This window comes from Piliocolobus tephrosceles, chromosome 7 (assembly GCF_002776525.5).
Source record: "Piliocolobus tephrosceles isolate RC106 chromosome 7, ASM277652v3, whole genome shotgun sequence".
Classification (NCBI taxonomy): Eukaryota; Metazoa; Chordata; class Mammalia; order Primates; family Cercopithecidae; genus Piliocolobus; species Piliocolobus tephrosceles.
In genome coordinates, this window is record NC_045440.1 from 30974092 (window position 1) to 30997165 (window position 23074).

The window sequence follows — 23074 nt, forward strand, 5'->3', positions numbered from 1 at the left end:
TTTTCAGAAGTAAGGATTTCTTAAGGGAAAAGCCATAAATAAATCAGGCCTTTTTTTTTTTTTTTTTAATGGAATCTTGTTCTGTCACCCAGGCTGGAGTGCAATGGCACGATCTCGGCTCACTGCAGCCTCTGCCTCCCTGGTTCAAGTGATTCTCCTGCCTCAGCCTCCTGAGTAGCTGAGTAGCCTCCTGAGGCATGCACCACCACACCCAGCTAATTTTTGTATTTTTGGTAGAGATGGGGTTTTGCAGTGTTGGTCAGGCAGGTCTTGAACTCCTGACCTTGTGATCTGCCTGCCTTGGCCTCCCAAAGTGCTGGGATTACAGGCGTGAGCCATTGTGCCTGGCCTAAATCAGGCCTTTTTAAAGAATAGGATCAGAGGTCTTGTTTCTTCTTCTTAGCAAGGTCTTGTTTTCCTGGCAAGGCCTTGTTTTCTGCTTAGAGGCATCACTACAACAAGCCTGTCATCCCACCAAGGGATTCAGCAGTATAACCCCTACACATGTCTCTCCATTATGGGAGTCACTGGATTCTGTGGTTATTGAATTAGAACATGCCTCACTAGGTGTTGGCTATGCCTATTTGAGCTGAACTAAAAATACAAATTCCTGCTACACATATTTCATATTGCAAAGTGTTCTACTTTTTGAAAGCTTTTGAGTAAATGGCAAATCTCAACTGAAGACTTTGACTCTCCTCCAGGAACTGCATTGACTATACGAGGCAACTGAATTGGAAGAATGAACACAGCCTAGCATTTGGTTTTGAATGCTTTGATTTTTTAGGTGGCTTTGTAGTAACGGATGGAAAGAACAAAGATCTGTATTAAACACATGCTTGCAGCGCCTACAAAAATGGTTTATGTTTTAAAAGAAGAGGGGGAAGACCTCAGTCATTCTGAGTTATTACAGCTCCAGGAGATGGAAGTGTTTTATTAGCCCACGTACATGGATAGATACAGTGCTACCAGGAAAAAACTAATAAATTATAACTAAGGTCCTATGTATGGACCTTAATATTCCTTGTGTCTGATGATGCAGGAATTTAGCCAGGCAAGCTGAGATAAGGCCCTGACCTTTGCTCTACTTTTTATGATCTTCTTCCACATGCCCTTTTTTGGTTTAACTATAACCAAGATGATTTCCGTTAGATTTTTCTAACAACTGCATGATGTGTGTGTGTGTGTGTGTGTGCGTGTGTGTGTGTGTGTGTGTGTGTGTGCGCGCGCGCACATAGCAGCAAGGCCAGATGATAACAGCAGGGTGCATAACCCCAATTTTTTAAATACTATGTAATGTAGAAAGGGAGTGCACACACCTGTTTGCTTCCTTCCCATTGAACAACATTAGGTTGAACGCCAACAATAGAAAAACAGGTGCTTGTTACATTTGGATGTGGAGCCCCAAAAATTAAAAGAAAAAAAAAGAAAGAAAGAAAAAGCACAGGGCTTTAGGTAAGGTTTCTTTAGGCATAATGTAAAGTTAATTTATCATTTTGGCCCTGTTCTGCTAAAGATACAGAATTTGGAGCAATACTACCTCCCCATGGCCTATTTCTCTGACCTAAAATGTGTATTTTCTTTAGAGAAATAAGAATTATTATGACCAGCTAGTCCTGGGGTTGGGTGGGGGGCAAGAAAAAAGGAAAATTGTTTTCTTTAAGTAAAGCACTTAAAATTATATGTTTTTTTGAAACCTGGTTTTATTCCTGTTCAGATTGGTCATGAGTGAAATGACATAGAGTACTTAAAAAAGTTAGATTTTCATGTGTTATTTGGTTACTATAGAATTTGTACTGGAAACCTAAAAACGGCAGATATACATTTAATAACACATTGTATTACAAGGAGAGATGTTTTGCTACTCTGATCACGAACTTGGGAACAAGGAACTCCTGGGAGTTGTGGGAAAATATCTGGACTGAAATTAGCCAAGTGTTATGGAGCAAGATTCATATGTTCAAACCTACTTTTACTGCTTCATTGCTTTCTATGCAGAAATTTTTGGCCTCAGTGAGGAAAATGTTGTGTTTGTGGAAACATAAACTATTTATGTCCACAACCATCACACAAACACAGAACTGCAGTAATTTGGCTAAATAGTGTATAGCAACGTGCAGTCTGGGGTTTTAGAGAGGCGTGTTTCAAGCTGCACGTGCGACATTCTAAGGAATATTAGTCAGGCTTTTTGCCTGCAGAGCCACTGTTCAAAGAAGCCTGGCTCAAACCCGAAACACTTAGAAGATTGTGTCTAAATCCTAGAACCCATTTTTTGCTGTACTTTCAGGGAGGCTCCTTGCTGCAAAGTACTGAAAGTTTAGATTGTTTGAAACATTAGTCAGAAATCATTTCCTGGAGTGAAGATGCTTCTATAACTCATAGGCACATCACTGCCTTCATCATCTGTGTAAAAAACATATCATTTCAAGCCAATTATGGTATTGTTCATCTTAATGGGATCCTTTATATCAACAGACATGTAGTCTAGTGAGATTAGGAAAGCACAGTGACAACTTTAGCTGTAACAGACGTTTTAGTTTTACCAATGAGTATTGAATATTGAGAATGGGCCTCAGTTCCTCTGTTAACATGATGAGTGTTTCATAGATTGCTTGAAGAGTAATGAGAAAATGTGTGATAAGCAGTTTGAATGCCTTAGAAAGAGGTGCAGCACAAGGTGTGAAATACAAAGGAACTCCAGCAGTTAGCGCTTCTCAAATTTTAATGTATATAAATATAGTATCATTTCCTGAATATGATCCCTATTCTTTTTCCATCATTTTCTTGCAAACACTGTTATCCTCAAACCCTCTTCTACTCTCACTTCCTTCACTTGTCTCATCTCCATGTCTTCCCCTTCCAAAGGCTGTAGAATAGACCATTCGTTTAATTAATTATGACCCTACTCAAAAGCATAACTCTCTTCATGGCCTACATATTAAACATCAGTTCCAACCAGGTTATCAAGGCTTCTCTGGTATGAGTGCATTATTATTTTATAGCTTCATTAACTTCACCTCCTTATTTATAATCTATGTCCTAGTCAAATTGAACTGCTGCCTTTCACCACCAAACATGACATTTACTTTCTTACCTCTACATTTATGTGGTTTTTCCCTTTAGTGGAATGCCATCTTCTCCCACAACCATGGGCCAAATTCACCTTCTTAATGTATGACTCTTTTAATATAGTTCCCATTCTCACATTTGTTGTTAGATTCATGCCTGACTGACCTGATTGATATTTTCTATTGCTGCTGTGCATATGATCACATAATTTCCTTGGATTTTCTTGATAGTTACTACTGGTATCCAACCATATCATCTCCAGATAGTGATTATTTTATCTTCTCATTTTCTAAAGTTATCTCATAATTTTTTAATTCCTACCTTATTGCATTGGTTAGAACTTTAAGACCAATGCTGAGTAGTAGCACTGCTAGTCAATATCCTTCACTTGTGTTGGACATTCATAAAAATCTCCTCTAGAGTGTCACTGTTAAGGATCATTTAGATTATTAGCTAAAAGCAGATGTTCTTAGATGATACAGAATATCATTCTAGTTTTACAATATAAAGACATGTTTTGAAAAACCTAAAATCATTATATTTTTGCATTTTTAAATTTTAAATATAAATATAAGCATATATTTAAACGAGTACATATACAATATCCATTTAAGCATGCACATTGAAAACCTGAAAATACAAAAGATTGTTTAATGAATCTCCATGTAACCATCACCCACTTCAGCAGTTACCAATTTTGTTTCATCTTAATCCCAGTCATTTCCCTTCTCTCTTACTATTTTGTAGCAAGTCCCAGACATCTTATCATTTAGCATATAAATATTTCAGTATGTATCTCTAAAAGATAAGGACCCTTCTATTTTTAAATATAGCCATGACACAATTGGCACACATAAAAATTAATGATAACCCCTTAACATTATTATTCATTATCTAATCCATGATCAGATTTCCTACATTTGTAACTGTTTGAATCATGATCTGAATAAAATTCGCAACCATTGTGATTGGTTGCTATATTTCCTAATGCTCTTTTAAGTGTTGATATTTAAATTTTTCTCCTTTTTTCACTCTTTGTTTGATTCTAGCCCTGGCTCCTTTTGTCTCCTTTTTCCACGTTTAACTTTTTTTAAAGAAACCAGGTTATTTGTCCTGTAAAGTTCTCTGGGTTTTATTGCATCCTCTCTTGATGCCACTTAATATAGTCCCTGTAGGTTACATGTATGTGGATGTTTGATTAAATTCAGGTTTGATTTTTAAGGATAATACTTAATAGTTTTATAAAAATTGACTTTCTAATTTCATCAAAGGTTGATTCATTATCCATTGAAACGACCATATGGCTTTTATTTGTTGATGTGCCATGATGTTTTTTTCATTTGTTGAATAAGATAATGAATTTACCTTATGATTTCTCTCTTTTGACCTTTCAGCTACTTTCATTTCTAAATGGGCTTTAGTTGATGAATAAATTAACATATGTCATTAAATGTCACATAGTGATTTCAGTAGCTTGTTGAATAACTGAATCCTTGATTCTTGTTGGATGTTCAGTCCTCTTTGTTTTGATTTGTTTTGTTTGGTATGGAAAGACTTGACTAGTTTGGAAAGTGACAGGTTAAGATTTTCTACATTGACATGACCTTCTTCCACCCAAAATGATCCTGGTAGAAAATGCAGAGTATAGTGTGCCTTCCACATTTAGCCTGGTGAGATCTATAAATATATCAAATTAAGCCAGTCAAATGGCCTGCTGATATTTGCTTTGCAGGCTAGACAGATTGTACTCCTTTAGAATCTAGGTATTGATGGAAAAGGATTCAAGGGACAGCTTGAAAGTTTGTGGACTCCGGCTATGGAAATTTTATACTCGTATAAAACTGTCAGTGATTAGTAGAAAATATATAGCAGAACTGTGTTTCTGGAATTGGATTCTCAGCTAAGAAAAGATTATTGGCTTTGTGAAAAAGAAAATGTAGCTTTCTTGTAACTCCATTTAGTCAATTAGCCACTATGGGAAGATACTTTTCTTCTTTGGAAAAGCTATGACATCCTCCAAGGTATTTGTATCACTGAGATGTTTCTCCTAAGAAATAGTAGTAGACTTAGGACGATTAGACTGTGTCATGAGTAAAACATGCTGTCTGAAAAACAGAAAAAAAAACACAGCAATTTGTAGGTTTGAAAAATAACCTTTCCTGGCAATCTTATTTTTCTAAGGATAACACTGTCTAATGACACCAAATCATTTGCTCAGCAACTGCTGGGAACTTAGAATCTGCTTTCTGTTTAGCTACAAATGAGATCAGTGTTACAACAAAAATTATAATTTTGTTTTATAAGGAGAAACACCCAAAGGTCACTTTTCATTCTGCTGAATAGGAAGAAATAATATCAGGGTCTGCCCAGAGATTTTGTAAGGGAGAGAGAAATCTTACCCACGTAGGAAGCATTTTCTAATTCACTTATGTGACCTTGGGCAGCCTTCCCCGTGCACTTTTGTGAATTCTTAGCTAGAGATATTTTATTAAAGACTGCAGAACTATTCTTTTGAGATGATCTGTATCCTCCTTTAAAATATAGGATAAACTATAAAATGTGCTAAGATCCTTGATAGCCCTACCATTCTATATGTGTTTGAACAATGCCCAAAGCCCACGTTCATTAGTTAAACCAGTTAATCTCCATTGGCCCTTGGTGTCAACTTGTTCTTTGGACAAAGTGTCACCTTGTAGGAAGTCTGTAAACCTCTAAGTGCTCCCAGCATATTAGCTAAGTCCTGAGTTCCATGGAGTTGGATGCCCTAATTCTGCTTTAGAAAGTCCTGGTTCCATTAGTGGTCTCCTGAGAATTCTTCTGGCTTCCCTTTTTGTTTCTTGAGCAGAGTTCAGTCAAGGAGAGGTCAAGAGAGACAATATGTTACTTCCAGTCACTATATTGGCTCTGGGAACCTCCAACTCCAGGCAGGTTTCTTTGATCTTCTCTGGTCACTTTCTTTCCTTTTCAAGTACATATTTGCTATTCAGCAAAGGGTTAAATGACTTCTCAGGAAAAAATGCCAACCCAGAATGACAAGGCTTCCGTGATTCTGAGCCTGACTCTGAACCTTTCCTTCGGAAAACTAATGACTCCACCTATCATTCCCTTGGCATTTAGAGAAGCTACATTAGGTGGCACAGCTCTTTCTACTCAGCTTCTGCTACAGAGCTTCATCTTCAGGAGCCATCTAAGCATTTTTTTTCCCCAGTAGGAGTTCGGTCTGCTCATTATACCTAATTGCAAAAGAGCTCTATTCAGAGCAAGAATAATAATTTCAGATTTTTTAACTGGACATCAAAGAGCAGGAAAGTATGCAGATTCCTAAATACATAAGCATTGAAGATATTACAGGTAAGGTTAAAAAAAAAATCTGTAATTTTGTAGTGACTAGAAGTTTAATTTTCAAATATTTAACATGTGCATATTTTATTAAGCAAATGATGTAGAGTTATTTAGTTTAATTTTCTGTAAGTAACTCATAAAGAATTGTCCTAAAAGCTGTGGGTGAGGACTAATTCATTCAAGGGAAACAGGATCTAATGATTGCTTTGTGGGGTATACACTGTATACTCATGCTAATTCCTGCTAATTGTCAAAGAGGAATAGTGGCTTTTTATCAGCAGTTTGCATTTGTGTAATGGTCCTGGTCTACTAGTTTTGTCTCCTTCACTGATAAGGAAAACACCATTTAAAACAAGCAAGAAAAGCAAACCATCCTTTACAGCATTATTTTCTTTTTAGCCTGTCTTGAGAAGAAAAAAACCTAGCATTCTACGGGAAATACTGTTTGATTGCATGAGAAAATATTTAGTAACAATCAGAGAACACTTGATTATTTCTCAGCTATTTATTCTGCATATTTACAAAATGGACAATAGTATTATTTCCAACATCTTAAGTTGTAAACAAAGTTAATATTACATTTCACACACCATGGACATGACACTATTTTAAAATATTTTATACTTTAAAAAGTTGTTATGATAACACATATAATATTGTAAGTAAGTTTAATTCTTGTAATTTGGAAATTCAGTCAGAAATATTAAAGAATTATATAGATCTTGAAAGGATAAAATAATCATGCATTTATACTAATTTCTCTTAAATTGTTCAATTTTATTTTATAAGGAAATTAAGTGGTTATACATTTTTGACAAGTAGTTTTGATAAAGTTAAACATAGATTATTGATATTTACTTAAAGCTTTATAATCATTCAGTGATTGTCACTCCAAGTTAGGCCATCTTTTTTCATATTTTGCAGAAAAATAATTTCCTAAGAAACAACTATTGAGGCTTGGTTATATATGTAAAATTTCAGTCTGGACAGAATTTCTTTTTTTACTTTTGTTTGCTCAATATTTATGTCACTAGTAATAGTAACAGTATCATATATTTGTGTGCGGTGTTGGCAACTGACAAAGTGTTTTAATAAACGTGGCAACAACCCTTTGGGATCTCATTTTGGGGTATCTCATTCTAAGGCAGGTAGATAGAGAGACATCCTACAGCTAATAATTGGCAAATTGTGCCTTGGACCTGATTCTTCACAGCCAACTTCAGTGTTCATTTCACTACATTTTATCTATGAAGGTTTTCTTCTAGGGAGAGTTGGTCATGGTCTTACAGTTTTTAACCCCAGTGATTTTGGTTGTTATCACTATGTCTTGCACATAGTAAACAGTCACTAAAGAATATGGGTCAGGCGCGGTGGCTCACACCTGTAATCCCAGCAATTTGGGAGGCTGAGGTGGGCGGATCACGAGGCCTAGAGATGGAGACCATCCTGGCCAACATGGTGAAACCCCATCTTTACTGAAAATACAAAAAAAAAAAAAATTATCTGGGCATGGTGGCTTGTGGCTGTAGTCCCAGCTACTCAGGAGGCTGAGGCAGGAGAATTGCTTCAACCTGGGAAGCAGAGGTTGCAGTGAGCCAAGATAGCGCCACTGCACTCCAGCCTGGCAACAGAATTAGACTCTATCTCAAAAAAAAAAAAAAAAAAAAAAAAAGGATTGTGGAAGGAGATGATGAAGGAAGGAAGGAAATAAGAAAGGAGGGAAAGAAGGAAGGAAGGAAAGAAAGAAGGGAGGGAGGGGCAGGCTGGAAGGAAGAAAGGGCATGAAGGAAAGAGGGAGTCCTGTTGTGTGGTAAAGGATTTTTGGAGCCCCTAAATGATGATAGTAGTCCCCAAGTTCTCAGCTATTTCAGAGAACTGTCCAGCTTCCCCTGCAATTATCATTTGTCCTGACCCTTTTTGCCAAGGCAGACCAGGTCTAGAGTAAAATACTACAAAATACATTCTCTGGTATTAAAAAAGGAATGGCCAAAACCGTAATTACTTTTGCACCAACCTAATAGTAAGTTACTGCTTTACCTTATACTTTCTTCCTCATAATACTGTAGTTGCTGACATACCAAAGAAAGTGTGTTTGGGATAAATTGGTCACATAAATGGCAAACATGAAAGTAACATCAGATTTTGTAGGGTTTCTGATCGCTGTTCATTTAGTAGTCACTAGAAGATAACTCACAAACTGTGAAAAACTAGCCACAAATCAGAGGGAGACAAGGTTTAGGAAGCACCGAATGAGTGAGAGCTACTTCACCTTCCTGGAACAACTATTGCGAGGGGGGGTCATCTTTTATATATTGAAACTTATTTTATCTTCCAAATTTTAGTTTACCTTTAATACAGCTCCTCCCACCTCCCCCAGAAAGAATGCTGTTTGCTCTGTTTGGCATAGGACCCTTTTTGTCTGTTTCATTATGTCCTGGTTGAATTACCAAATGGAAACTGATTTAGGAACACAGAGAAAAAATATCACTGCAAAATTTATAGGTCTGTGTAAGACTGTCAGGGCACTGTGTTCAAAAAAGGAGAGCAAAAGGAAACCCGGCGAAAATCTGAAGAGTGTATGTAGCACCATCTCCATCCTGGGTTCTTCTGACAGTTACAACTTATTCCTGTGCTGGGCTGCTGGTTTGGAGCAGCTGCTTCCAGTCAGTTAACACTTCGCATCACCTGGGAGCTCATTGCTGCCTTACAATTCGTGATCATTTTTTGATCTCACTACTGCTAAAGGATAAAAGTGCTAAGCATAATAATCCATAACTGTATGAGATACTTGCTACTTCATTTCCTTCCAAGAATCAGTTTGCTGTCAAATATCCCATTACTAGTTTCGGGTAATGATCTAAGAATTTTTTAAATGAATATATCAGAGCTAGGGGCTTCAGGATAGCATTACAAGGATAATCATTTCAGGGAGATACATTTTTAAGGCCTTTTAAAAAAGGGTTGTTTCTAGTTTTTAACATATTTGTTCATCGTATTTTGATGATCTCATAAGATCAGAAATTCTAAGGAAGAGGTATGTCTGTGTGTTGCTTATATCACTGCTATTTTTTATTGTTAGTTTACATTTTATAAGGAGTGTCTACATTTTGGGGGGAGGTGGAATGTTGGTTTTGTTGTTTTTAGCAAAAGCCTTGGCATTTGTCCTGAGAGAGCCCATGCAGTGTTTGCTGTTCAGGATGCATGAAGGGTAATCTTTAGCAACCTGTCAGAGATGCAAAGGCCACTAGGGTCTGCTTGAGGTTCAGAGTTCCTCTGCAGGACTGCATGGTGACAGCACACCGCAGGTGGCCCATTCAGCACTGTCACCTGGGGCAGCAAGGATACCCTGCTCCATTTGTCATCCCATGGAATTCTGTCAGCAGTTGAAAGCCTTTAAGCACAAAACCTTTAACATTCAAGGTAAACTTCCTAATTTTTTTTTTTTTTTTTTTTTTTTTTTTTTTTTTTTGAGACGGAGTCTTGCTCGGTCATCCAGACTAGACTGCAGTGGTGTGATCTCAGCTCACTGCAACCTCCACCTCCCAGGTTCAAGCGATTCTCCTGCCTCAGCCTCCTGAGTAACTGGGACTACAGACACCTGCCACTACGCCCAGCTAATTTTTGTATTTTTAGTAGAGACGGGGTTTCACCATGTTGGTCAGGTTGGTCGCAAACTCCTGACCTCATGATCCGCCCATCTCGGCCTCTCAAAGTGCTGGGATTACAGGCGTGATCCACCGCACCCAGCCAACTTCCAATATTTTTAAAGGCAATTGCCATGGATGAAAATATTAACACATAGCACCTAAATAAGTAGTTTTTCACATGAAAGGATAATATTATGTTAAAATTATATGCTGTGTGATATATAGAAATGTTGTGTACTCCACGATTTTACAGACCAAACAGTGCAAATCGTGTTTCCCCTCTTCTTGAAGAAGATGTTAAAGTATAACTGATAATTGATGGTAAAAATCACCTGTCTACTCATTCTTTCTTATTCCTTTTGTTTAGTTTGTTTGCTTTGTAGGCCTGGAAAAGATGCCTTGAAATGTGTTTTGAAAATAACTTTTTGTTGGAGTAATAAAAAATTAGTCCAATTCTTATTTATCCATAGTAATGATTCCAGAATAACATGCATCTCCTTAGGAATAAAGTTCTCCTTTAAAAAAATAAATAAATAGCATACATCTTTGAAGTCCCCAGATTTCCATTGTCAAGCTTTTTTTCTCATTGATACATACCCAAATTAAGAGCCTTCCCTACTTGCCTGTTAATATTTGCTGCTATTCATTGAGTGCTAGTTTTTTTGTTTTTTTTTTTTTTTTTGTTTGTTTGTTTGTTTGTTTTTTGGCCAATTCCTTTATCTAGATTATTTATAATCTCTACAGTATTCTGTAAGAGTGCCATTACCCCTGTTTTCTTGATGGGAATATTGAGCATCTGAGTGGTTAAGTGACTTATTCAAAGCCAGTAGGAGACAAGATTTGAACCATATCTGTCTCCAAAGTCGAAGTTGTTTTGAGTGTCTTTTGCTGTTATTTGAAAAAGCCATGCTGAGATCAATGAAAGAGGTCAAAAAACATGCCTTAGACAGGATAATAAGAGGCAAACAAGGCCATGAGTAATTCAGAAATGGAATAATCAGATGTTGAGTATTCTAGTCAGATAGAATAAAAATCAAGCAAGGAAGAAGACAAAATTAGGTTATGTGTCACAACAAAATGTAGACTTTCGAAGGAAATGAACAGGAAAGGCAGAAGAAAATGGAAAAGTAATATATGGCAGGTCACATAAAAGTAAACAAGGGCATATGAAACTCACATGCAAATAATAAAATAGAAATTAGTAAGGAAGACAGACAAGGAATTAAAAATTCATAAGAATGTATCAGTAGACAAGAAAAAAAATTGCCTCTAAAGATAGTTTTTTTTTTTTTTCCTAAAAGAGTATCTAGAATCTACACTGGCTTGATATTACTGGTTTTGCTTTTCATCCTGATAATATCATTGGTAAACATTGTGTACATCAGACTATTTTTGGTTGGGACTGAGTATTGCCCATGGTGTTCCCAATGATATGAGAAGCAGCATCCTGGTACTAAATGCCCTGGTGGCCTGGGGCTGAGAGGTTTGGCCTTGTATAATTCATGCACCCACTTTCATGTAATGTGAAATTTGACAAGTGAATGTTAAGTTCATTATATGAAGGTGTCGCAAACCAAACTTGAAACATATTTCTACCTCTCATTCTAAATGGAGATATTTTGTAGTGTTTTAGTCTACATTTACAGTGATATTAGACTCTTTCCGTTTCCCTAAAAGTATGATGACATTTGGACATTCAACCATGTTCCTCTAAGAAATTAGTAGAAAAGAAATTTAGAAGAGAATGAATTCTAATCTGCATGTTAATATGTATCTGACTAATAATCTGTAACGTTTTCATTTGGAACAAATAAGCCAACTTGTGTTTTTTTTTTTCAATATACGCATCATGTCTAAAAAATATAGTCAATAGGCATGTGAAACATTTCAAAAATAAATTTATCAATTAATTGCCATCAAAAATAGATGTCTAAATTGAGCTGCACTGACATGACTTTATACTATTACCTTGAACCTTCCTGAGAAATGTATTTTACTTAATGACAATAGAGCTTCTCTTTTCCAACTACCTGGAAGATAAGATATTGGTTTAAAAATGTTGAGCCCCTTTTCCTATTTAGTTATTATAAAATTAGTTAACTCTATAATTCTCTCTTTTATAATTTGATTCTATGTAATTAGACCCACAAACTGCTTAACTTCTTTGCTGTTGTTTGTAAGGTCTGCAAGTGTAGTGAAATCTGTACCTTACATGAACTCTTCCTTTTAGGATTATTTCAGATTAACGGCTGCTTAGAAGGGGAAAAAAAAGGTCAATGTTAACCTTTCTCCTTTCTCTCCTCTTCAGCTACATCTACATCCACCACTGGGACAAGCCATCTTGTAAAATGCGCGGAGAAGGAGAAAACTTTCTGTGTGAATGGAGGCGAGTGCTTCATGGTGAAAGACCTTTCAAACCCCTCGAGATACTTGTGCAAGTAAGAAAAGAAATTCTGTGTGTGGCTTATGTCTATAACTCCCTGTTTCAGATGATTCTATGTCCCATGATGTATTGTTGCGTTTTTCCAGTTTTGTTGCATCATGTTGAATAATGCTGTTTTATATGTAGAGTGTTTTAAAACATTCACACCATTCGTCATCACTCCTCTGTCATATCCAGAATTGTTTTTTGCTCTTTTCAATGTGTGTGAGGTTTTTTTGTTTTGTTGTTGTTGTTGTTTGTTTGTTTTTGCCATGTTATTTATATTATTGCTTTCCTTGTGGTTTTTCTTGTTGTTATTCGAAAAGATGTGCAGATATCACAGAGGCCTATAACTTTTGATATCTACTTTTACATCCAATGTATGAATTAAGCTGCAAGATAATGTTGCTTTCTTGTCCCAGTGATCACCTGCAAAATGAATAAGACAACAAAAAGAAGCAGAAGGGCAGAAGATTATTTACTGACATATATCTTTTACACTTGGGATTGTCTTATTGTTGCATAACTATTTTTTAAATGAAGTTTAGTTTTATATCGCTAGTAAAAAAAAGAGAAAAAAGTAAATTGCATATATTTGGAAATACATTGTGTGTAGCATCCCTGTGGGTGACAACAGTGTTCTTTCATTTGTCTATAGATCTATCTAGAATAGCACTTTCTTTCCAATGACCTGAAGGAGTGATGTACCATTAAGAAGTATCCAATTTAGGCCCCAGTGCGGTGGCTCACGCCTGTTATCCCAGCACTTTGGGTGGCCGAGGCAGGCACTCTTACAGAATTCTGTAGAGATTATAAATAATCTAGATAAAGGAATTGGAAAAAAAAAAAAAAAAACTGGCATTCAATGAATAATAGCAAATATTAATGGGCAAGTAGGGAAGGCATTAATTTGGTCAGGAGATGGAGACCATCCTGGCTAATACAGTGAAACCCTGTCTCTACTAAAAATACAAAAAATTAGCCAGGCGTGGTGGCAGGCACCTGTGGTCCCATCTGCTCAGGAGGCTGAGGCAGGAGAATGGCGCGAACCCGGGAGGCGGAGCTTGCAGTGAGCCCAGATTGCGCCACTGCACTTCAGCCTGGGTGACAGAGTGAGACTCCGTCTGAAAAAAAAAAAAAAAAAAAAAAAAAAGAAGTGTCCAGTGTATTCTCTCTCAAAAGGCAGCATAAGATAGTGATAGTTTCAGTACATTAAATATTTAAACCTTGTAGTAAAAACTAATAGGACTCATTAAAAAGTACATTTATTTTGCCATGCATTTTAAGTCTACTATTGGTATTTTGTCCACATGTGGTATATGGACTTAAAATTTGATGTGGGCATAAAAACATGTTTAGTGTTTTATTGAAATGATGAAAATACACATTTATTTTGCTGTTCACCAATAGCTGTATCCCAAGAGCAAGGTATTTTAAAAGTCGTTCCTTAAAAAATGTAGCATAGAACATCTAATAAATTTTGCCAGCAGTCCCCAGCTGAAAACACGCAGTGAGGCCATTGTTCTAAAGCAGCAATGCTTGTTTTAAAGGAGGGAAAACCATTTTGTCATAAAAATTGTTTTCTGCTAGAATATTGGCATGGGGCTTAAATCTTGACAAGGAAGAACAAGTCTGTTAGAGAGGCAATTGAACTGATAGGGACAATTAGCAAAATGAAAAAGGCGGCTGGGCGCGGTGGCTCAAGTCTGTAATCCCAGCACTTTGGGAGGCCGAGGCGGGCGGATCACGAGGTCAGGAGATCGAGATCATCCTGGCTAACACGGTGAAACCCCGTCTCTACTAAAAAAATACAAAAAACTAGCTGGGCGATTTGGCGGGCGCCTGTAGTCCCAGCTACTCGGGAGGCTGAGGCAGGAGAATGGCGTAAACCCGGGAGGCGGAGCTTGCAGTGAGCTGAGATCCGGCCACTGCACTCCAGCCTGGGCGACAGAGCGAGACTCCGTCTCAGAAAAAAAAAGAAAAAGGCACCAGAAATAGTGAACAAGGACATGTCCCTTTTACATCACAGAAATACTATATAAATATTTAGTGCCAATTCTAGTAAAATCTTAATTATGTTTATAAGTAAGGAAGTGCATCTTAAAAAACGTATGTTTTAAAGGCAAAAAAGCAACGATCGAAAATGCCATTTTGTAGGCCATGTTTTGTTGCTCTCTGAGCTGTGGTAGATTGGAGGTGTCTCTAGTGTGCCTGATGGGACCTTTGGCTCTGAACAAGCACCTTCCAGAACTTCTCCTTTCTTGCACTCAAAAGCTCTTCTCTGAAAAGAGTAGATACAGTGCCAAAACAAGACACGTTTTGGTGGCTGTATAGCTGATTTTATCAAAGATAGACAATTTGTAAAAGTAAATATAATCTGTTAGAGTGAATAAAAGACTTGGAGCCGGAACAGTAGAATTCTAATCTCAATTACCAAACATCTCTTTTACAGAAATAAATAATTTTTAAAAGCCAAAGTGAAATGATGATAGGTAAAAGTCTTGCAAAAATATTAAAGCAAGATGAAATACGAGTATGAGGCCAGGTGCATGCCTATAATCTCAGCACTTTAAGAGGCCGAGGCAGGCGGATCACTTGAGCCCAGGAGTTTGAGACCAACCTGGACAATGTGGCAAAACACCATTGCTACAAAAAATACAGAAAAACAATTAGCCAGGCGTGGTGGCATGCACCTGTAGTCCCAACTATTCGGGAGGCTAAGGTGGAAGGAACACTTGAGCCCAGAAGGTTGAGCCTGCAATGAGCCAAGATCATGCCACTGCACTCCAGCCTTGGTGACAGAGTAAGACTGTCAAAAAAAAAAATTAATAAATAAAATAAAAATAGGCCGGGCACGGTGGCTCAAGCCTGTAATCCCAGCACTTTGGGAGGCCGAGATGGGCGGATCACGAGGTCAGGAGATCGAGACCATCCTGGCTAACACGTTGAAACCCCGTCTCTACTAAAAAAAATACAAAAAACTAGCCGGGCGAGGTGGTGGGCACCTGTAGTCCCAGCTACTCTGGAGGCTGAGGCAGGAGAATGGTGTAAACCTGGGAGGCGGAGCTTGCAGTGAGCTGAGATCCGGCCACTGCACTCCAGCCTGGGCAACAGAGCCAGACTCCATCTCAAAAAAATAAATAAATAAAATAAAAAAGAGTATGTAGAAAAGATTATTCCTTTTAGATCTGAATTATCTCATATGACTGTTTATTATTTAAAAAATAATCTTAGAGATTCACTTCTTGATCATTAAAATATTCAAATCTATATGCTTGCAGCAGAATAAAAATCTGTCTGATTTAGTCTTTAGTTCTGCTGACTTGCTGTGAATACAGCACAAATATAAGACATCCCCATATTTATCATAGCAAATTGGGATGAACCAGGTTTGTAATCTGTAAGATTTTCTCTGATCAAAATAGAAAATGCCAGAAGCTGAGAAGTATAATCTATAAAATATGAGGTTCGTTTGTTATATGGGGAAACCTTGTTATTTTTTCCTAATCTTAAGCATACAGCATAATTGTATTTTAATAAATCTTCTTGAAAAAACATTTAAATTATACTTCCTTAAATTCATCTCCTTTTTAAACAATGTACCCATATTATCTATGTTTCATATTTTTACTTCTTCAGAAAAGCATCTGAGACCACTATATTTTAATTATAGTAATGAAATGTCATCATTTTTCATCATCGCTTTGCAAAGATTTACAAACTGAGTGAGTGCATGTGATAGTTTTGCATACCTCTAAGGAACCAGGGCAGTTCTTTTCCACATATTAATTTCAGCTATTCTTTAGCCCTCCCATGTCCAACACAAAACATGCAATCACGTTAGTGCTGTTCAGTTTTTTCATTTTAATATTGTGCCAACAACTGTAATTTTTCTTCACTCAGCACAGTTTCTCATTAAATCTTAAGCCTAATCCAGAATTGAAAACTTGCTATATTTTAAAAATCTTGAAGTGAAACATTTGTTACTCTTCTAATAATTATTAAAGCCCCAAGCCTTGAATGAACACTGCATCCTCCCTAATTGTCTAGTGGATCATTCTTGCCTTCTAGTTCTAAGAAAATTATACCTTTTTTTTTTTTTTTTTGTAATTAGGATCTTTTAGGTAAGTGTTTTAAATTATTACTGGATCTTATCAGAAAGAAAATCTCTGACATCTATGATTTTGATAACTTCCCCCTCCTTTGGGATGGTGACTTTATTCATACATTAAAGCAAGCCAGAATCTTGAGGGAAGATTGGAGAGTATATTTCACATCCAAAATATTTCAAACCTTACTTGTTAAATGAAACTTTTTCTTTTTAAAAATCCTGTATGTAAAACATCTATAGCACTAAAAATAATCACTACTGAGAATTTAAACACAGACATATTATACTAGGTCTTATGATAATACATTGTTCACTAGACCACTTGAATAGAAACAGAAGACATAAAAATACTGCATTGGCTCATCACGGTCCTGTCTATGAAGCCAGTTCATAGTTTCCATATGGTCTATCTGTCTAGAGCTAAGCATTGCTGAGGCTTGAGCCACGTCATTGAAAATCAGCTTTATCCCTGACTAAAGACATGACTCAGAAACACCACAAGCCTGGAAGTTTCCAAGCAGTCTCTCTGGTCACCTAATCTGCTGTTGTCTTCTTGGGAGTTGAAGTAGAAGATTTTACAACAAGTCTCCTTTGTCTCTTTGCTTAGAACAAGGTGTTTCAAATGGATTAAACATATTAGCAGTGAAACACTTCTCTGAGGAGAGGTTTCCGGATTGCTTGGACCTCCTCCTGGGGATTGTGTGGCAATTTCAGTGATAGTTCTCATCTTTTATATTTTTTTCTTTACAGTAATTTAAAATTTATTCTGTGGAAAAAATAGTTACTATTCCAGATTATATAAAGATGAGAAAAGAATCATTCCATTTTGTACCCTCTGATGCTTTATGTGGTCCTGTGGTTCAAAGAAACAAGATACATGAAATCGAACATGAAATTGTCCAATTTTCCTCTTGCATCTTTTCTTTATTTTTGTATATCTGTTCTTCTGAACAGTTTCAGTGGAGAAGTACTTTGGAAGATGTGATGTAATTTTTTTTAATCGAAAAATTATTTTATATCAGGCTGTGCTTGTAAGTCCAAAATGTTGTCCAGTGGACAGATGTGCCTTCATCTGGAGGGGATTAGAGTTTTAAACTACCAATTTTGGTGAACAGTCTTATGTCCTTTCACTTCAACTCTCTGGACAATAAATTTATTTATAACATGAAGTTAATATGTTCTCCAAATTTCTTCCCAGGGAGTCAGTGAAATTAAATGAGTTCATTTCTGCTAAAGTACTTTTAACTCTGGGGAAGCAAAATTTATTTTTCCTTATAATAAAAAGTAAATGGTAGTATTACATTCTCTAGTAGACATTGGAAAAATATATACACCTGTTTTAACAGACTGTGTTATCATGTTTAATTTCTTTTTTTTTTTTTTTTTTTTTTTTTTTTTTTTGAGACGGAGTTTCGCTCTTGTTGCCCAGGCTGGAGTGCATTGGTGCAGTCTCAGCTCACTGAAACCTCTGCCTCCCAGGTTCAAGCAATTCTTCTGCTTCAGCCTCCCAAGTAGCAGGGGTTACAGGCATGCACTACCATGCCCAGCTAATTTTTTGTATTTAGTAGAGATGGGGTTTCACCATGTTGGTCAGGCTGGCCTCGAACTCCTGACTTCAGGTGATCCACCCACCTTGGCCTCCCAAAGTGCTGAAATTACAGGCATGAGCCACCATGCCTGGCCCATGTTTAATTTCTGAGTCTTTATTTCAGAGTAGCAGTTTTATTTGGTTTGTTGGGACCACCAGCTATCTTTAGAACTTTTCTTTGATAGATCATTTAATATTGCTGATCGTTAGTTTCCTTATAATGTAAAAACAACAAAAAATGAACTTAATTTGGAAAGATGGAAGGTATCTATAAACATAGACTTTTATAATTTTGTATAATGAACGTTTATGAAGCCATGTAGGGTCTTATTATATTAGACATTATTATAAGAGACAGGTGTGAAAAACATAACCATAGGAGACAAAATCACAACAAATATAATACATTAAGTTTGATAAATGAAATATTTATCACATATATTTATTTGATAATATATATTATGTAAATGAAACATTTATCACATTATGCCTGAGGTCGCAATTTTTTAAATTTTTGCAATCAGACCTTGGTGATGACCTTGAGCAGTAGGATATTAAAAACTCCCACATGCTTAGTGTTCCAATAATGGAACACTAGGCATAAATGGGTTAGCATTTGTTTATAGAACAGCTATTTGCCAGGCATTTTTTAGAACACAGAGAAAATGTAAGGAATGGTGTCTGATCTCTGGGAACTCAGTCTGTTTAAGAAAATGAAATTGCTAAAATAGAAAATCAATAAGTGAATATATGCCAAATGGTACAATGCTATTAAGGTAATACAAATTTAAAGAAAAGACTGAAATAAGTTAATGAAGACTTTTTAAATATAATGATCATTTATAGAGTCTTTCCTTTATACCAGGAAGGCATTGTGGTTGTAAGAATTCTTTCTCTGAGACACGGTAACATGCAGCCTAATTCTAGGAAGTAAAACAAGCAAATGAACGAAATAAAGAACTAAGTTAAACAGTGGAGCCACTTAATGACCTCTGAAGGTCCAGCAGAGGACTTTGGATATATTAATAGCTAGTAGGGAGTCATAGTAACTTCTGGAGCAGGAGAGTGGCACCATAGACATAGCAGATGTTTAGGGAAGCGAGTCTTCCATACAGGCTAGAAGAAGTCTAGGGACTAAGTAAGATGGGAAGAAAAAAGTCAAAGACATCAAAGGCACTAGCTAAGGTTAATATTTTATAAAATACTGACATAATGATGCTGATGATAGTAACTTTTGTAATATGTATTAGAAGCTGGATTAACATAATTAAACAAGGGGACAACGGTACAAACTCATAGTTGTGTCCTGCAGTCTCATCATCATGGCTGCAGAAAGAGAAATTTGGAAGAAATAAACAGGATATATACTGGGTTAGAACTTCCCGTCCATAAGAACACACTGCTAACTCCAATCCCAGCCTAGAAGTGTTCTTTCTTGAGAATCAGTGTTACACTTGCCTGTAATACTTCTCTGTTCTTGAATGTTGTAATATTTAACAGATACAGACAGTATTTGTGAGAGCAAGTGGTGGGACTCATGTGGCTCTACATAATGCGCTCTTCAGACAACTGTGTCTTCTATTTCTCTCATGTCCTCATGTATCTAGAATCCTACTAGTGCTTATGAGGAATTTATTAACTCATTTAGCCTTTAAATCACCGAGGTAGAGTTGAAGAAAATTCTTTAGTATTTATAGGATTCAGTTCAGGTGTAGTTTTGCCTAAAATCAGGTATATTGGCTAAGTGTTCTGAATAGCTTCGTTCCTCTCTTATAAAAATCAGCTGGGCAGCTATATACATTTATTGAGCTCCTGTGAGACAGGCTCTGTGCTCATGCTACTTATAAAGTAGTGAACAAAACCATACTGGTCTTTGCCTGATGGAGTCTGTAGGCTACTGCAAGTAACCATCATGTTTCATATAATTAATTGAATTATAAATCACAGGTTTGCCAAGTGCTATGAAGGGTATTAAGTGAGCTAAGGGAAGGTACAATGAAAGACCTAGTCAGAGGCTGACTCTGCTCCGTGGAAAAAAGAATAAAAAAGGAGTATGCAGTCATACTCTTGAGATGTATACAGAGTCAATTTAAAATATTTCATTGTGCATATATACCACATTTTCTTAGTCCATTCATCTGTTGGTGAACACTTATGTTGATTTTATAACTTGGCTATGGTGAATAGTGGATTTTTTATAACTTGGCTATTGTGAATAGTGGATTTTATAACTTGGCCATTGTGAATAGTGGATGAATATTTTAGCTAGATTGATTTAATTATTCCACGTTGTATTCATAAATCATAATATCATTTTCTACCCCATAAATATATACAAGTACAAATTGTCAATTTACAGGAAAACGAATACACAATTTTGAAATATTTATATTGAACGGTTTAAGGAAAAAGTGAATATTTAGATGTTTTATCACAGAATGAGGCTGGTGAAGTGGATAGAGCTATAAAGCCCCTCAGAACCCCTAAGCTGTTTGACAAGACAGGGAAACTTCCTCCAGAGAGGAAAACCAAACCACAAATTAGCAGTCGATATGTCATTGTGTCACAATGACATGGAGATGTATGGGATGTAGATTGATCCCATATCCGATGAAATTGTTTGACTCCCAACTTAAGGATTCATCATGTAGAGTAAACATGGGCAAGAGTTTTAGTCTGCAGATGAGCATTTCAGAGCAAGCTGTGCAAACAGAGATTTGGGAAGGGCACCAAGGTTCAAACAAGAAGTTAATTCACAAACACTGCCACCCTCATTATTGGGATTGTATGTCCTGGACATTGAAAAACAACATTTGAAAAGCCAGGACAACTTAGGTTTTTGTTGTGTTTTGTTTTTTTCTCAGCATTTACCCATGAGTCTAGTGTGGCCACTCTATGTATCCTCTTATCTCATGGATTGGAAACTAGTCCCCAGATTATCATTAAAAAGAAAATGGAGGATATATACTGTCTGAACAGTGGTGGGGAGACAGAGGTTGGATCTGAAGGAAACATTACTGGAACATTTTATATTTAATATTTTCTTTAATGATGTTAAAGAGGGCAGTCCTTTGGGGAAATAAATGTCTTTTGCAGATGATGCTAGAAAGAACACTAAAACACAAATTAGAAAAGCATATACAAACCTCGAGAAACTTCACTTAAAGGTAGATAACAGAATGAGGTTCATCTTGGAAAAATGCAGACTAATAGTAACAATACATTTGGGAAAGAATAATCTACAACACAGATACTCAGCCAGTGAGTGGGCGAGTTCTAGACAGAATGCTGAGCTGGCTAAGAGGTGAGAAAAGTCCGTGTTTGCAACACAATACTGTAGGAAAACAGACCAGCACAGTTGGAGCTGGCGTAGACACTGCCACCTCGAGTTTACAAAGAGAGAGAGCAAAGACCTTGGTGTCTGATGCTTACTCACCAATATTCCTTGATAGAGATGTGTTGACATTTCCATCATTTAATATTTGTAAACATAGACATCAAATAATTTCAAATACCACAGCTAATATTGAGGAAAAGCAGACAGATAACAGGGACTTTTCATTTTTTCACACAGTATTTTTTAAATTGTCCCAATATTTCACTGTGGAGTGATGACTAGAGAGAAAGGAAAGAGCAGCTGTATTTTTTTTCTTCTTGTTCCTGATCAAGGGAGGGTTTGATGAAAATGAAGCTGAGAAATAAAGAGAAAGGATGTCTAAGGATGGTTTATAAATTGACCATAAATATGTGGTTTATAAAATTAACGAACCCTAGCCAGAAGTTTCTTGGGGTCCGTGAATATCTCTGAATATGTCTAGACTCTCCACCAAGAAAAAATGGAAAATAATTTATTCAATTGAAATATAAAAAATAAACCAAGCATTAAATTTATTTCAAAATCTATGCATCTATGATTGATTACATAGTAAGCATATCAGGATATTGAAGGTATTGAAGTTATTATTAACCACAGTTTTTATTATACTGGTGCTGGGCAGAAGTTTGGTTAGAAGAATGCACTGCTTTATTGAATCTGAAGTAAACCGGTATTTCACTAACGGTATTTAATTTCAAGATAACAGACTTAAAACTGCAAACATTATGTTAAAGGATTTTATTTGCGGGAAGGAGTCTGTGAGAAGGATACTGGGAGTTTCTGTAAAAATTATTTGAGGGCAGGCACGGCAGCTCATGCCTGTAATCCCAGCACTTTGGGAGGCCAAGGCAGGCAGGTCACCTGAGGTCAGGAGTTTGACATCTGCCTGACCAACATGGCGAAACCCCATCTCTACTGAAAATATAAAAATTAGCTGGGTGTGGTGGTGCATGCCTGTAATCTCAGCTATTGGGAGACTGAGGCAGGAGAATTGCTTGAATCTGGGAGGTGGAGATTTCAATGAGCCAAGATCTTGCCACTGTACTCCAGCCTGGGTGACAGAGCAAGACTCTGTCTCAAAAAATTAAAATAAAAAAAAAATCTGGGAGTCCACAGAGGAGAGTGTATCATAAACTATAAAAATAACAGACAGATGTTCAAGATTGACCTGTGCTTGGCAAATCAATTAACTGTATGAAAATCTTTCTTTTTTTTTTTTTTTTTTGTTGAGATGGAGTCTTGTTCTTTCACCCAGGCTGGTGTGCAGTGTCACAGTCTCTGCTCACTGCAACCTCCGCCTCCCAGGTTCAAGCAATTCTCCTGCCTCAGCTTCCCAAGTAGCTGGGATTACAGGTGCCCGCCACCATGCCCAGCTAATTTTTGTATTTTTGATAGAGACAGTCACCATGTTGGCCAGGCTGGCCCCGAACTCCTGGCCTCAAGTGATCAGCCCACCTTGGCTTCCCAAAGTGCTGGGATTACAGGTGTTAGCCACCACACCCTGTCTGAAAGTTTTGTT

At 36.8% G+C, this 23074-nt stretch overlaps 1 protein-coding gene across 21 annotated transcripts in view; it reads left to right on the plus strand.

Annotated features, from left to right (window-relative positions):
* NRG1 (neuregulin 1) overlaps positions 1-23074 on the plus strand; it is a 1136418-nt gene that overhangs the window by 1083589 nt on the left and 29755 nt on the right. For 20 of the 21 annotated variants that reach the window (XM_031935857.1, XM_031935858.1, XM_031935850.1 and 17 more), the window contains one exon: positions 12367-12496. Coding sequence is in view for 19 of the 21 variants with exons in the window: in XM_031935850.1 (XP_031791710.1) it covers positions 12367-12496 (130 nt within the window). In the remaining 2 variants the exon portion in view is untranslated. Of the gene's footprint in view, positions 1-6211; positions 6421-12366; positions 12497-23074 lie in introns of those variants that run through there. The other variant, XM_031935854.1, reaches the window with a different exon arrangement.